At 58.1% G+C, this 15,423-nt stretch overlaps 1 protein-coding gene across 1 annotated transcript in view; it reads right to left on the reverse strand.

Annotated features, from left to right (window-relative positions):
* Positions 1-3,780: 3,780 nt before the first annotated feature.
* The window catches only part of TACC3 (transforming, acidic coiled-coil containing protein 3), a 23,504-nt gene continuing 11,861 nt past the window's right edge, over positions 3,781-15,423 (reverse strand). The window contains exons 7-16 of the mRNA XM_011936775.1: positions 13,684-13,736; positions 13,199-13,302; positions 11,410-11,497; positions 11,048-11,152; positions 9,200-9,276; positions 9,042-9,085; positions 8,034-8,194; positions 4,334-4,440; positions 4,125-4,245; positions 3,781-4,008 (exon numbers count right to left, since the gene is read on the reverse strand). Coding sequence (XP_011792165.1) covers positions 3,943-4,008; positions 4,125-4,245; positions 4,334-4,440; positions 8,034-8,194; positions 9,042-9,085; positions 9,200-9,276; positions 11,048-11,152; positions 11,410-11,497; positions 13,199-13,302; positions 13,684-13,736 — 926 coding nt within the window. The 3' untranslated portion in view covers positions 3,781-3,942. The remainder of the gene's footprint in view (positions 4,009-4,124; positions 4,246-4,333; positions 4,441-8,033; positions 8,195-9,041; positions 9,086-9,199; positions 9,277-11,047; positions 11,153-11,409; positions 11,498-13,198; positions 13,303-13,683; positions 13,737-15,423) is intronic.

Here is a 15,423-nt window from a genome sequence, read left to right on the forward strand (position 1 = left end):
CTGTGGGGAGGGGCAGGTGGGGAGGCCCTGTGGGGAGGCCTGGTGTGGGCCCAGGTGGCTCCTCTCGCCCCAGGGTGGGGGCCCCTCCCGGAGGCCTGTGGCCAGGCGGTAGGAACGACCTGTCAGGAGTGCGGTCGCGCCGGGCCTGCTGAAGGGGCTCCGGTGGCCCAATGGCGCCCCCTGCAGGCTACTGGGGTCCAAAGGCTCAGGCAAGAGCCCCGGGAGTTTGGTGTCCCCGCAGCTCCGGGGCAGCCAGGACGTACACGTTCCACCCCTCCAACCCATGACACAGGCGGCACGCGCACCTGCCCCTTGAGCACACTCCAAGGAAGGCCTGGGCTCGGGCAGAAGCCCCTCCTTGGACCTCGTCCAGCCCCAGCCCTGTGGGGCCAGGGCTTTTCCCCAATGTGCTCCAGCTTCCCAGGCGGCTGTTGGCCGGATCCTGCCCCTCACGGAGCTCCCTGAGAGAGACAAGAGATGTGTGCTCGGCCCACCAGGGCAGCCTGGCGCCGGGGCTTAGTCCCCAGGCCTCCGGGGGTCCTTCCCGGAAGGTGGAGTGATGGGCTGGAGGAGGGACCTCCGGCACCCACGTGGACTTGCAGGGACCCTCACTGGCCTGGACCTTGGGGTACCAAAAGGGGTCTGGGGTTCAGCCTGGGCTGGGGACAGCCCCTGAGTCCATGGGAGGGTGACCTGGGTCTGCCTGCAGGCCGGGTGAACTCCCTCCCGGGGCTCAGGTTGGCTAGGGCAGGGTGGGGGCTGCAGAGGGGTTGCCTGGCAGGGAACGCCCGGGCTGTGGTCAGCTCGTCCTGGCCTGTCTCCCTTCCCCCCCACCTCCTCTTCCATCCGGCCCTGTGGCTGGTGGCCCCTGGAGAGAGCATGGGGGCACGGGAGTGAGCTTGGAGGGGCAGCCCCACCGACCCTGTTGAAAAGGTCTTGACCAGCCCAGGGAGGCAGCTGCAGGTTCCACTCCTGGGTGGCCTTAGAGGAGTGGGGGTGCCCCACAGACCTGGCTTCTCCACGTGGGGCTGAGCCCTGCACTCGCCTCGGGATTCGGATATTGGCTGCAGGGGGAGCTGGGCAGTGGGTGGGCATCAGGCTGGACGGCTCCTCGGATGGTGGGGCTCATCCTGCCTGGGACCAGATGGCTTGCAGCACAGACACGTGTTTCCCCGGGTTCTGGAGGTGCCAAGTCCGCAATCAGGGTGCTGGCAGGTCAGTTCCTCCAAAGTGTTCTCCCAGCCTGCTGCCTTCCCACAAGGACACTAATCCCAGCAGACCAGGGCCTCACCCTCACGGCTTCGTCTAACCCTCACCCCTCCCTCCAAGGGGGCACATTGGGGGGTGTTTCTGAGCCCTGCCCTGAGCTGTGGGAAGGGCAGAGCCCAGCGCTGCCTCCATGACTGTGCATGAGGACTCCCATGGAGGCGGCCCCCAGGACAGCTCCTGTTTCCTTGAGCCCCCCGTCCTGGCGGGAGGCCCACAAGGTGACTGAGTGGATGTGCAGGGGGTCCGGGGCTGCGGAAGTCCGGGCCACGGCTGCGTGCCCAGCTCAGGTCATGTTTACCAGGCAGGCCAGTGCCAGGGCCCCCGCCCGGCCTCGCAGCCCTGAGTTAACTCAGGCTCCAGGATAAACACCCATTCAGCCACACAAGGCCCCTTTGTCCTGGGAGAGGCTCCCAGCCCAGGATGCTGCCTGGTGGCCGGTGTCCTCGGCGCGGCCCCAGGCCCGGCCGGGTGCCCTGACACGTCCAGCCGCCCTGCATGGCCTTCTCCGGGCAGGCTCCCGGTTTGGCTCAGAGAGGCCCCAGTGGGGGACAGGGCCCTGGGCAGCTGTTAGAGGAGCCAGAAGGCCAGACTGGCAGGGCTGAATGAGGAGGAGGAGCTGGCAGCCGCCTTGTGTCCTGAGACCTGCAGAGAGAGGTGGGAGTCCTGTGGCCGGACATGCCCATGGGGCAGCTGGTGAGCTCTGGAGGCTCCAGGGCCCTTCTGCTCCCCCATATCCTCAACCCCAAGCAGGAGAGGGGACCCCACACCCTGTGCTTGGCCCGCCTCCCCCAGCCAATGACCACTGGTCTGTGGGCCTCAGTTTCTTGTCTGTGAAGTGGGTCATGGCAGGCTCTCAGAGGCCCCTCAGCCAGGGATTGCACCCTATTATTACCCAGGCTCAGGGCTGAGATGGGGGTTGCTACCCAGGGAGGAGGGGTGTGATGGTCCTGGGAGGCCAGCCAGGAGGTGCTGCAGGAACACAGGTGGGCTAAGGAGAGCGAGGGGAGTGGCCCCCAGCTCCCCTCCCAAGGCTGGCCCAGTCCCTGCGCCAGCCATGACTGGTCACGGCCGGCTGTGGCTGTCTATCCCTGTGACAGGCTCCCTCCTCCAAATGTACTAAGAACAAACGCGCCCTCCTGCCCTTGGGGACACCCCACTGGCCACCCAGGCTGAAGTCCCCACTGGCTCCTCAGCCTCCCTGGCGGTTCATGCAGCTTCTTGGCACCGCAGCCCCGCCCCTTCAGGGTGTCACCCACTTGGTCCAGTCCCTGCGTGGCCCACGGCGGCAGTGACCCCTGGCGGCAGCTGGCGGTGTTGTTGCACCCACCTGAGGGCCAGTCCTGGGGTGCTGCTCACCAGGGTAAGGCGCAGACTTGCAGAGCCTTGGAAGCAGGTCCTGGGACTGCAACCCCCAGGCTCAGACACTACTGGGGCCAGATGACTGCGGCCGGATCTCAGTCATCTGGGTCCCTCCCTATGTGGGGAGCCCCACTCTGCACTGATGGGAGAAAACGGCTCTTCTGGACGGTGTGATCTGCGCACAGCAGCAGCGACCCCCGGGAACAGGTTACAGCATCAACCCTTGGTCCTGCCCAGCCCCTCAGGAGACCCTGGCCCTCTGGCTGGTTCTGGGGTCCTAGGTGCCATGGTTGAACCCAGTGACCAGCATCTCTCAACTTGGTGCCCAGGGCTCCTGGGATGCCCCAGCTGGGCCGAGCCTCTGCCTGCCAGAAGGGCTTCTGGAACTGCCCTGGGTTCCAGTGCACCTGTCCAAGTCTGAGATCCACAGGACGGGACTGTGGGGTTAGGGTTGGGAAGGAAGGACGGGACTGTGGGGTTAGGGTTGGGAAGGAAGCCCTGCATGTGGAGACAGAACTTCCTCAGGGAAACCTGTTTTGCTCTGAAGCCTCCATGCCCCTGAGGATGACGGGGGCTGAGCAGCTGCACCTGCAGGGGCCTCCCTCCACACCCACACCTAGGTGAGTGCTCAGTTAGCTGAGGCTGCAGGCTCAACAGGTCGGCACCAGAATCAGAGCCACCAGCACGCACGCCTGGCTGTTCACGGTTTTTGTTTTATATGAAAACTTCCCCATCTGTACCAAAAATACAAAAAATTAGCCAGGCGTGGTGGCGGGTGCATGTAGTCCCAGCTACTGGAGAGGCTGAATGGCGTGAACCCGGGAGGCGGAGCTTGCAGAGAGCCAAAATCGTGCCACTGCACTCCAGTCTGGGCTACAGAGCGAGACTCCATCTCAAACAACAACTTCAGTCAATTTGGACTTCGATGTGTGTACCTGAGGCCACAACCATGTAGCCAACCTGAGGTGGCCGGGGCAGACTGGGCAGACCTGAGCCTCCTCCAGCCACTGGCTGTCCCTGCCCTCAGCAGGGCAGCCTGAGCCTGGGGCAGGGACCAAGTGGCCAGCTCTGAGGGAAAGGGAGGGCGCCTGCAGATGGGCTCAGCCTCAGGCCAGAGCTGGGAAGCCTTTGCTTCATCAAGACCAGAGCGGCTTCAGGGTTTAAACTGAAAGGAAACTTTTATTTAGTCATCTTTTCAAAGCAATCTAGTTAAAAAAAAAAAAAAAGTTGAAGACAAGACAGAAAAAAGAACACCTAAGAGAATCAGACAAGACGACGGACGGGTGCAGGGGCGGGACAGCGGCTCCTGGGAGGTCAGATCTTCTCCATCTTGGAGATGAGGTCGTCGCAGATCCTGGTCAGCTCCTCGTTCTCTTTAGTCTGGAGGAGGAAGATGAGTTGTGGGGGCTTCTCCCTGCCTGGAGGGAGCAGTAAGCCCAAGGGCCTTCTAGAAGGTGCTGTCAGCCAGCCCCATGAGCTGGGCTTCCCGCACCCACCTTCTGCTCCACTGTCTTCTCCAGCGACTGGATTCGCATCTGCTCCTTCCTCAAGCTGGCCTGGAGGGCCAACACTTCCGCCTGGGCCTTGCTCCGGACTTGGGCGATCTCCTCATTTGCCCTGGACGGGTAGGGGCAGGGCAGAGGCTGAGATGGGGCCCAGGTGCTCAGACTCTCCCTCCAGGGTGGGGGCCTCGCCCAGCACTCACAGCTGCAGCTTCTCCTCCGCATGGGCCTTCAGGGCTTGGTACCTCTGGCCTTCCTGGGTGATCCTCGCCAGGTAATCCTCCACACACTTCTTCAGTGACTCTTCGTTCTAGGAAGGGGCAGGCATTAGCTGTGGGTACCATGCCATCTGCTGGAGAGTACCCAGGCTTGGTGACTGGGGACCTGCAGACCCTCAAGGCTGTCTGGGGCATCAGTCATGAGGCAGTACCTCCTGTTTTCCTTGTGGAACAAGCCCCTCCACACAAGTTCCCAGCTCACCCCCTCTGGAGGTTCAGGACAGCCCTGGCTCTCCACCCTCTGAGACGCCAGGCCTGAACCTGGTGCCCTCGCGGCTGCACCCCCTCCTGCCACACCTGTAGCTTCTGCTGGCACCAAGTGCTGCTGGAAAGTGGGATGCACCTGGGACCACTGACAGCCCAGCCCCTCCCCCTCTGGAGGTGGACCCTGTGCTTTGGGAACAGGCAGGGGAGGCCAGCAGGAACCACATGGTTACCTAGACCTGCCTGCTCCCCACAGCTCTGGGGGCACCTTCTGCTCAGTGACTGAGAAGCCCCAACTGAGGGGCTCCTGGGCCCCTGAGTGGCCTCTGCTTGGGGAAGGCTCAGCCCACCTGCCCTCTTCCTGCAGTGCCCCCAGCAGCCTCACAGCCCAGCCATCCCCACTCCTCTGTTGCAGCCCTGTATCCCAGGAGCACCCACCCAGCACGCAGCCCACAATGTCCTGCGGAGGCCACACCTCCCGTAAACCCACAGCTCTGTTTCTCTGCTGTGGAAAATTCCCAACAGTGTCTGTCTGGGAGGTGGCAGCCGAAAGCTCTCACGTCTACATAGGTCAAGCCTCCCGCCACAGCGGCGTCGCTCCCTCTGGCTCTGGGGGCTGCCGTCCGCACACTGGCTCCCAGCTTACCCTGCTTCCCTTATCTGACCTGTACCCTCTGAACTGCTAATTTTGTTAACTGTGTACCTGTTATAAATTTCCATTTGGTTCTTTTCTAGTTTTTTTTTTTTTTTTTGGAGACTGAGTCTCGCTCTATCGCCAGCATGGAATGCGATGGCGTGATCTCGGCTCACTGCAGCCTCCACCTCCCAGTTCTCCTGCCTCAGTCTCCCGAGTAGCTGGGGCTACATGTGCCTGCCACCACGCCCAGCTAATTTTTATATTTTCAGTACAGACAGGGTTTCACCATGTTGGTCAGGACTGTCTTGAACTCCTGACCTCGTGATCCTCCTGCCTTGGCCTCCCCCAAAGTGCTGGGATTACAGGCATAAGCCAGCCTGGTTTTTCCGTAGCTTTTGTTTTTTAGAGACAGTCTCGTTCTGTGGCCCAGTCTGGAGTGCAGTGGTGCAATCTTGGGTCACTGCAACCTCCGCCTACCGGGTGCAAGTGATGATCATGCCTCAACCTCCTGAGGAGCTGGGACTACAGGCCTGCACCACCATGCCCTGCTAATTTTTTTTTTTTGAGATGGAGTCTTGCTCTGTTGCCCAGGCTGGAGTGCAATGGTGCAGTATCGGCTCACTGCAATCTCTGCCTCCCAGGTTCAAGTGATTCTCCTGCCTCAGCCTCCCGAGTAGCTTAGACTACAGGTGAATGCCACCATGCCTACCTAGCTAATTTTTGTATTTTTAGTATAGATGAGGTTTCACCATATTGGTCAGGCTGGTCTTGAACTCCTGACAGGTGATCCACCTGCCTTGGCCTCCCAAAGTGCTGGGAATACAGGCATGAGCCACCTTGCCCAGCCCAATTTTTGTGTTTTTAGGAGACGGGGTTTCACCATGTTGGCCAGGGTAGTCTCGAACTCCTGACCTCAAGTGATCTGCCTGTCTTGGCCTCCCAAAGGGGATTCTTTTCTAGTTTCAAGGTCTCTACTGAAGCAATACTCTTTTGAACACAGAAGGCAATCACTTTAAACTCTGCACTGGGTCCTCCGAGATGGGATTAGATGTGCAAAGAAGCCTCCATGAGAAAGTGGGGAGGTGGCCAGTGGTAGCTGAGGCACAGGCCCGCCCCGAGGAGAGGCAAGGCCAAGGCAGCTGCTCACACCACAGCCCAACCTGAGGGAAGGTCAGCAAAGCCACTGTGTCCTCAAGTCAACAGCCTCTCCAAGCGTCTGTACTGGGCCAGACTACCGCACTCTGCTGCTGCAAGGCCCTTCCCATCTGCTCCCTGCAGATCTGGGGCACTACCTGCTGGTGCCACCTCCAACGTCTGGGCTCCAACGTCTGGGGCTTCCGTGGGTCTATCAACAGTTTTTTTTTTTTTTTTAAATTTTAGAGATGGGGGTCTTGGTCTATTGCCCAGGCTGGAGTGCAGTGATACAATTGTGGCTCACTGCAGCCTCGACCTCCCGGACTCAAACGATCCTCCCACCTCAGCCTCCCGAGTAGCTGGGACCACAGGTGTATATCACCATGCCTCATTCTGTTAACAGGTCGGATTTTCTTTTTTTTTTTTTTTGAGACGGAGTCTCGCTCTGTCGCCCAGGCTGGAGTGCAGTGGCCGGATCTCAGCTCACTGCAAGCTCCGCCTCCCGGGTTCACGCCATTCTCCTGCCTCAGCCTCCCGACTAGCTGGGACTACAGGCGCCCGCCACCTCGCCCGGCTAGTTTTTTGTATTTTTTAGTAGAGACGGGGTTTCACCGTGTTAGCCAGGATGGTCTCGATCTCCTGACCTCGTGATCCGCCCGTTTCGGCCTCCCAAAGTGCTGGGATTACAGGCTTGAGCCACCGCGCCCAGCCAATAGGTCGGATTTTCACTCATGTTTCCTGCTCCTTTCACACTTGGTTATTCTGTGCCAGACACTAATTTAAAACTCTGTAGCAGCAATTTAAAGCGTTAAGATACCTTCTTCCATAGAGTATTCAGGCTTGCTTCTCTTAGGCAGCTGGGCCCCAGCCACTGACACCTACCTGACTTCAGGATTGAGATGAGGTGTGGCTGAGCCAGGCCCTGCAAGGGCCACTGTTCTAGTTTAGTCTGACTCCCAGGGGACCCATCTGGTGTCCCCAACCCCTTGCACCAATGGTGACAGCCCCTCTTCCAGCCACACCCGCAGGTCCAGCTCCTCTACAGGAGACAATGAGCACCTCCGCTCCAACACTACTGCTGTGGGCAGAACCCTCTGGCGGCCTCGTAGGCACCTTCCAGGCCTGCTCCGTGCAGATGGATGGCCCAGACATCCCTCCTTCCAGCAAGCACGTGGGCCTTGCCCAGCACAGAAGGTGGAGGGCACTCAGAGTCCTATGGCCAGGAGGACGCCAGGGTGACCTTGCATAGCCGTGACCACCTTTCTGTGGGCCTCCTGCCTTGGATACTGCATGCCTTGGGTCCCCAACCCTTGGGACCCAAGCGCTTAGACAGCCCAGGCTTGACGCCCTTTCCGAAGTGCTCCAGGCCCCGGTGCACCAGCACTGTCCCAAATCTCACAGGTGTTTGATCATAGCTGAGTCATCTTTCACATAACAGCAGAGCTCACTCTGCCTCCCACCACCCTCAGCTGCCTCGCAAACCAGCTGTGACCCCTGCACCCTGTCTCATTCACAGGTCATCCCACGCCCCCATGGCAAGGGGAGGCTTGGCCAAGGACCAGGGTGCAAACAGCAGCTTGTAGCCCCGCTGGCTTGGACCATGAGTCCATCAGCCTCCGAGGTGAGGACACCGGGGCGGTGGGGACATACCTTGCGGTAGCCCTCGATCACCTCCTTCTGTTTCTCAAAACGCTTGAAGAGGTCAGAGAAGGACTTCTCCATGGAATTCAGGTCTGTAGTAAGTTGGTCTTTTTCTTTTAGAACTTTCTGGATTTCAGCTTTGGCAAGTTCCTTCTGTTTCTGAACTTCCTCTTGAGAAAAGAAAAACAAACGTTCAGGATGAGGAGGCAAGCGAGACGCTGGGTGCCAGAGACGGCCCAAGGAGTGAGGCAAGGTGCCTGAGTGCCAGGAGGACAGGTGGGCAGTGGGTGTGAGCCTCAACAGGGCAATGAGCCCCTCCACCCGGGGTCTTCCTAGGCCGGAAGCAAGGCCCAGAAAACAGCTGTTTCCTCCACATCAGATCCATAGGGAACTGGAGCCTGGGCCAGGGCCCAGCAACAGAGGTCCCTGAAGAGAGGCGGCGCCCAACATCCTAGAGTCCAGGGTGAGGCCTGGGAGCCGGTATGGCGAACTCCAGGCTGTGGGTCGTGCTGTCGTGGTGGTCCTGGAGGGACTGCAAGGGCCAGGCAGTCACCTGTCCCCAGCTGACACTCAGCCGAAGACAGATCCCCACAGTAGCACCTCTAGGAGCCCAAGCTTTTGGGAGGCCAGGTAAGGCCTGGTGTTCCTGTCCTGCCAGACACCTACAGAAGCTGCTGCTAGACATAGCCACATGGTGAGGGCAGGGTGGAGTGGGGCAGGCCATGGCGGGACAGGCTCTGTTCCCACCACAGCCCCACTGCTAGCTCAGCATCTGCACAACTTTGGGGCCTGACAAGTGCTGGCTCTGTGGGAGCCACCAGCCTCACTACCACCAATTTCCCCACAACTTGCCTCAGTGGTTCCACAGCTGGGCCCATGTTGAGGGGACTCGTGTGTTAGGAAGAGGGGCCTCAGCAGGGTGCGGCCCTAGGCAGAGTATGGGGCAGGGCCAGGGCCACGGTGGGGCATAGGCAGCTCCTCCTGGAGGTGGGTGCCCTCGGCGGCCTGGGAACTCACCCATGGCCTGGTACACGACCTCTTCGAACCTGTCCATGATTTTCCTGTGGGAGGAGAGCAGACACACAGCCATGGCCTCAGGTGGCCAGCGGTCCCAGGCCAGGTGGGGATGCGGATGGGGACAGGGATGGGGAGGACAGGGGGCGGGGCCTCCTTACCCCAGCTCCAGGTTCTTCCCGTGGAGCTCCTCACACCTGCTCCTCAGCTCCCGGTTCTCCTCCTGTGTAGCCTTTACCTGCTCGGGCCACACCCAAGTCAGCAGGCAGGCGGGCCAGACTGACCCTCCCAAGACCTCCCCACAGGATGGGGCCAGCCGACACCCGAGGTCCCTGGAGCTACGTCCCAGAGCCACAGTTCCATGTAGCACTTCTAGTGGGACCCTGGGAAACCCGTTGAGGCCAAGGCTGCCTGCTCCACATGCACTCGACTGCTGGGGGCAGGAGGCGTGGGGCTGCGGGCTGTGATCCTGGGTGGAACCAGCAGGCACCCAACAGGTGTGTATCCCTGCACCCACCCCTGCAGCCCAGTGGCAGACACCAGAGGTCCTAAGTGTTAAATATAGTGAACTCCAAGTTTCTCTTCAAAGAATCAGTATGTTAGTATGTTCAGATCTTTTCTTTTTTTTTTTTTTGATACAGAGTCTTGCTCTGTTGCCCAGGTTGGAGTGCAGTGGCGCGATCTCCGCTCACTACAGCAGAAGGGGCTACCTACATCAGGAATAAGAACCCCTTCCCCTCCCTTGTTCAAGTGTGCTCTTGCCACTGTTCCATCTGCGAGGGGCACCCTTTCTGCAGAAAATAAAAACTGCCCTGCTGAGAAAATTAAAGTTATATTCGGGCTGGGCGCGGTGGCTCAAGCCTGTAATCCCAGCACTTTGGGAGGCCGAGACGGGCGGATCACGAGGTCAGGAGATCGAGACCATCCTGGCTAACACGGTGAAACCCCGTCTCTACTAAAAAATACAAAAAATTAGCCGGGCGAGGTGGCGGTTGCCTGTAGTCCCAGCTAGTCGGGAGGCTGAGGCAGGAGAATGGCGGGAACCCGGGTGGCGGAGTTTGCAGTGAGCTGAGATCCGGCCACTGCACTCCAGCCTGGGCGACAGAGCGAGACTCCGTCTCAAAAAAAAAAAAAAAGTTATATTCGAGTGCTAATTCTTTGTGGCAGCAGGGAACAAGCATTTTGCATTTCTAACATAAATTACATGCAGGGGCCACCTGCCCCCGGAGTCCAGGCCTCCAGAGGAGGGGGCCGGCCACGCTGTGGTCCCCAGCCCTGCTATTGGGTTCCTCGCATGGGCTCTGACACAGGGAGGGGGTTGCTGGGGAACTGAGTCAGGGCCGCATCACATCGCAGTTGGGGCCACTGTGAGCAACACTGGTGTGGATGTTGGGGCTTGAACCCAGCCCTGCCAGCCGGCCTCTGGAGCCACCCTGTCCCCACCTCCCCAGGGACTGTCTGGTAGCTCACAGCGGTGCCTGCAGACACCCAGCCCCTTTGTGTGCCTACAGCTCTCTTATGGACAATTTAGGCCTGGAGTTAGAACAGGCTGAAGCCTGGCATGTGCAGTGAGGATGGAGGGAGACAAGGCAGGGGACCTCAGATGTGGGGCGGGTGAAGATGGAGCTTCCTAACCTGCCAGGAGATGCGTCTGGACTTGTGGGAGGGCAGCAGGAAAGGGGCACCACTTGGGTTTACATCAGCGAGAACCAAATTCACTGCTGCAAGGCCGCCAGAGGTGAACACTGCACCCAGGCCACAGAGTCCTGGGGAAGCTGCTGGTGGGCAGCTGACTGCAGGGACACTGGGTGGAAGCCTGGACCCTCAGCAACCTAGGCAGCAGTGACAGGCCAGGAGCTGGCAGCTCTCTGCAATTCCACCCTGACTAGCAAGGGCAGGGATGGCAGGGATGGCTGGTCAGGCTGTTGGGACCCCACCCGTGCCCACTGTTGGCCAAGCCCCAGAGTGGCCTGCAGGTTCTGTGGAATAGCCACTACCTTCGTCCTTACCGCTGCATCCAGGTCCTTCTGGCTGTACTGGAGCAGGTCCACTATAGGCCCGGTGGACAGGGGTGGGCCCCCAGGTGCAGGGACACCTGGAGGTGGGCCTGGCACCTGCAGGAGATGGGGATGAACCAGGAACCCATTTCGCCCTTGCCTCCTTTTGCCTGTGACCTGGCGTGGGGGAGGAAAGGCCCACGCAGGCCAAGAGGCTCAGACAGCGTGGCGAGGGACCTGAGACAGCACCGTGGCCCCATGCCCCGACGGAGCCAAAGGCTTCAGACCCCCAGGAACAGAAAACATAGACCCTTAAAACAACTCCTTTCCGCAGACCACAGACAAGACAGTTCAAGAAGGACTGAAGGACTTACAGGAATGTCCAGTGCTCCCAAGAAATCGAACTCCACAAGCTTGGCTTCCCGCGGACTTCCTGAGGAAGGCTCATTTGCACCGTGCATGCTGCCACCAAGCAGAGGCAGCCTCAGTCACTCAGGTCCTCTCAGTACTGAGTAGGACACAGAGGACCATGTGGACAAGCTAACCAGGCTCTTTGCTTTTTAGTTTAAAACCACTCAAGTCAGGGTAGTGGTAGAAAACGCAGACCCGCATCCAGCAGGCCTGGCCTCTCTGCTGCCCCATGCCCCCTTCCCTCACCTGCCTGTCCCACGTGGCTGCTCATCCTTCTGGAGAGCACGGTGACACTTTGTTACCCACTGCAGGCTGAGCGGACCTGGTGCTGCCTCATCAGGGGGCTGCTCGCAGCTCAGAGGCTTTTTTTTTTTTTTTTCCTTCTTTTGAGACAGGGTCTCACTCTGTCCCCCAGATTGGAGTGAAGTGGCACGATCTCGGCTCACCACAGCCTCTGCCTCCCAGGCTCAAGGGATTCTCCTTCCTCAGCTTCTCAAGTAGCTGGGATTACAGGTGCCCACCACCTCGCCTGGCTAATTTTTGTATTTTCAGTAGAGATGGGGTTTCACTACGTTAGCCAGGCTGGTCTCGAACTCCTGACCTCCAGTGATCCACCCGCCAGGGCCTCCCAAAACGCGCAATTACAGGCGTGAGCCACTGTGCCCGGCCATGTGTTGGGATTTGAAAGCTACACAGCCTCTGTCATACTACTCAGTTCTGCCCTTATAGTGTGAAAGTTGCCAGTTTGCAAAGGAATGGGCATGGCTCTGTGACAATAAAACTTTATTTACACAAACAGGCAGCAGCCAAGTCTGGCCCACAGGTGATAGTTTGCTGACCTCTGTTTCTTTTTTTTTTTTTTTTTTTTTGTGAGACGGAGTCTCGCTCTGTCACCCAGGCTGGAGTGCAGTGGCCGGATCTCAGCTCACTGCAAGCTCCGCCTCCTGGGTTTACACCATTCTCCTGCCTCGGCCTCCCGAGTAGCTGGGACTACAGGCGCCCGCCACCTCGCCTGGCTAGTTTTTTTTGTGTTTTTTAGTAGAGACGGGGTTTCACTGTGTTAGCCAGGATGGTCTCGATCTTCTGATCTCATGATCCACCCGTCTCAGCCTCCCAAAGTGCTAGGATTACAGGCTTGAGCCACCGTGCCCAGCCAGGGTTTTTTTTTTTTGGAGATGGAGTCTTTCTCTGTCACCCAGGTTGGAGTGCAGTGGTGCAATGTCAGCTCACTGCAACCTCCGCCTCCTGGGTTCAAGCAATTATCCTGCCTCAGCCTCCCAAGTAGCAGAGACTACAGGTGCATGCTGCCATGCCCGGCTTATTTTTGTATTTTAGTAGAGACAGGGTTTCAATATGTTGCCCAGGCTGTGGCAAACTCCTGAGCTGAGGCAATCCACCTCAGCCTCCCAAAGTGCTGGGATTACAGGTGTGAGCCACCGCATCTGGCCTGCTGACCTGTTTTAGAGGAACTACTTTTAAAAGATTTAAGTTTAGATCTTTAATCCACCTAGAACGGTGGCTGTAACCAGCAAGGCAGCAGCCCTGTGACTGGAGGGTAGGCTGCTGTTGCTCCTGCCAGCCACACAAGACTGCTCTGGGCTTGCTGCCCTGACCACCCCTCCCAACAACTCCTTTCTAGTTCAGATCATCTCCCCCTGGTCTAGAAGCCTCTGTGCAGACACACACCTAGGAACAGCCTCCAGTCTTCCCACACTCAAGGCTTCACGCGTGGGGGAGGGCTGGCGCGCATACCTGCTGGTCTCAATGGCCACGGGCACTGGTCTACGAGGACTGTCCCTCAGCAGGGGGTCGAACTTGAGGTATAAGGACTGCTTCCTCAAGGCCGACTCCTTAAACTGGGGACAAGAGGGCAAGTGATCAGGTCTGACTGCCGTCCAAACAAACACAGGCGGGCTAAGTGCCAGGGAGGTCACACACACACTCCCACCTCTGGTCACCCGCAACCCTGCCCGAGGCACCGCCATTCCCAGCAGCACAGCATGTCAGGGTTTCATTCTGGGCTAAGCACCAGGTAGAGAGCCCTAGAGCCCTGCCACAGGACGCCACTTAGAGGAGGTGCTGCAGAAGGGGCCCTGGATTCAGAACCCGCCATGACGCCTGGGGCTGTGTGCAGCTAGGGGGACGTGGGCACCAAGGGACGCCCTGGGGTAAAGACCTGCTACAGTTGCTCGCGGACACTGTGCAGGTGAGGCTTCGCGTAAGTGCCTGGTACCTACCGAGGAAGTTCCAAACTGCTCCAGGTAATCCACCTCTGCGCCCGTGCCTAGAACTGAGAGGGAGTGAGTCATGCCACCGCCACTGCCCCTCACCAGGGCCCTAAGGGCTGCGGGCTGGTGTCTCCCTCAGCACTCAGTGGGGCAGGATCATTCCAGCCAGCAGTGTCTCACGGAGACCTGGGGCCGAGGCCCTCTGTGGCACAGCAGGATTTCCTACCTTGCAGGTGTTGATGCCCGAGGCCTGACTGCTCCCTGTGGCAGGAGTCTCCTGGGCACCACAGGGTGCTGAGCAGCATCCCCGGCCTCCACCCACTCCCTGCCAGCAGCACCCCCAGGTGAGACAACCACAAACATCCGGGGGAAGGCAGGGGCAAAACTGCTCTGGTTGAGAACTATTAGTCTTTAAAATTACGCTAGACAAGTCTTTTATTTTTTGATAATATAACTTATGGTTAAAACTAAGGGTGAAGGCTAAGGCAAGTGGATTACTTGAGCTCAGGAGTCCAACAGGGCAAAACTTTGTCTCTACAAAAAATACAACAATTAGCTAGGTACGGTGGTGCACGCCTATTACAGGGAGGCTGAGGCAGGAGAACTGCTTGCGCCTGGGAGGTGGAGGCTGCAGTGAGCTGAGATTATGCCACTGCACTCCAACCTAGGCAATAGAGGGAAAACTCTTGTTTCAAAAAAAAGAAAAAAGGAAAGGTGCCTCATACCATATATTAAGATCAACTCAAAATGGATCAAAACCCTAACTGTGAGAGTTAAAACTATCATTTTTTTTTTTTTGGTAGAGGAGGAGTCTCGCTATGCTGCCAGGGCTGGTCTTGAACTCCTGACTTCAAGTGCTCCTCTGGTCTCGGCCTTTAAAACTATAAAAGTCTTAAACTGTGGCTGAGCACAGTAGCTCACATCTGTAATCCCAGCACTGTGGGAGGCCAAGGCAGGTGGATCACCTGGAGTCAGAAGTTTGAGACCAACCTGGCCAACATGGGGAAACCCTGTCTCTACTAAAAATATAAAAATTAGCTGGGCCTAGTGGCATGAGCCTGTAGTCCCAGCTACTCGGGAAGCTGAGGCAGGAGAATTGCTTGAACCTGGGAGGCAGAGGTTGCAGTGAGCTGAGATCATGCCACTGCACTCCAGCCTGGGTGACAGAGCAAGACTCAGTCTCGGAAAAAAAAACAAACCAAACCGGTACTTTAAGACAGGGTCTCGATCTGGCTGAGATCCAGGCTGAAGCATCTCTAGCTTTGTCCCTCTCTTTATTTGCTCATTTTCTCCTTTTCTCAATTAAACTAAAAAACTGTTGCTGATTATTTAGTCTAGCAAATACTTGTAGGTCCTTCTCTGCTATGGCCTTTCAGTTTTCTTTCTTTTTTTTTTTGAGATAGAGTCTCGCTCTGTTGCCCAGGTGGAGTGCAGTGGTGCAATCTTGGCTCACTGCAACCTCCGCTTCCTGGAGTTAAGTGATTCTTCTGCCTCAGCCTCCTGAGTAGCTGGGATTACAGGCATGTGCCAACACACCCAGCTAATTTTTGTATTTTTAGTAGAGACGAGGTTTCACCACATTGGCCAGGCTAGTCTTGAACTCTTGATCTCTGGTGATTCGCCCACCTCAGCCTCCCAAAGTGCTGGGATTAAAAGCGTGAGCCAGGCCGGGCGCGGTGGCTCAAGCCTGTAATCCCAGCACTTTGGGAGGCCGAGACGGGCGGATCACGAGGTCAGGAGATCGAGACC

This window comes from Colobus angolensis, unplaced genomic scaffold (genome assembly GCF_000951035.1).
Source record: "Colobus angolensis palliatus isolate OR3802 unplaced genomic scaffold, Cang.pa_1.0 Scaffold157, whole genome shotgun sequence".
Taxonomy (NCBI): domain Eukaryota; kingdom Metazoa; phylum Chordata; class Mammalia; order Primates; family Cercopithecidae; genus Colobus; species Colobus angolensis.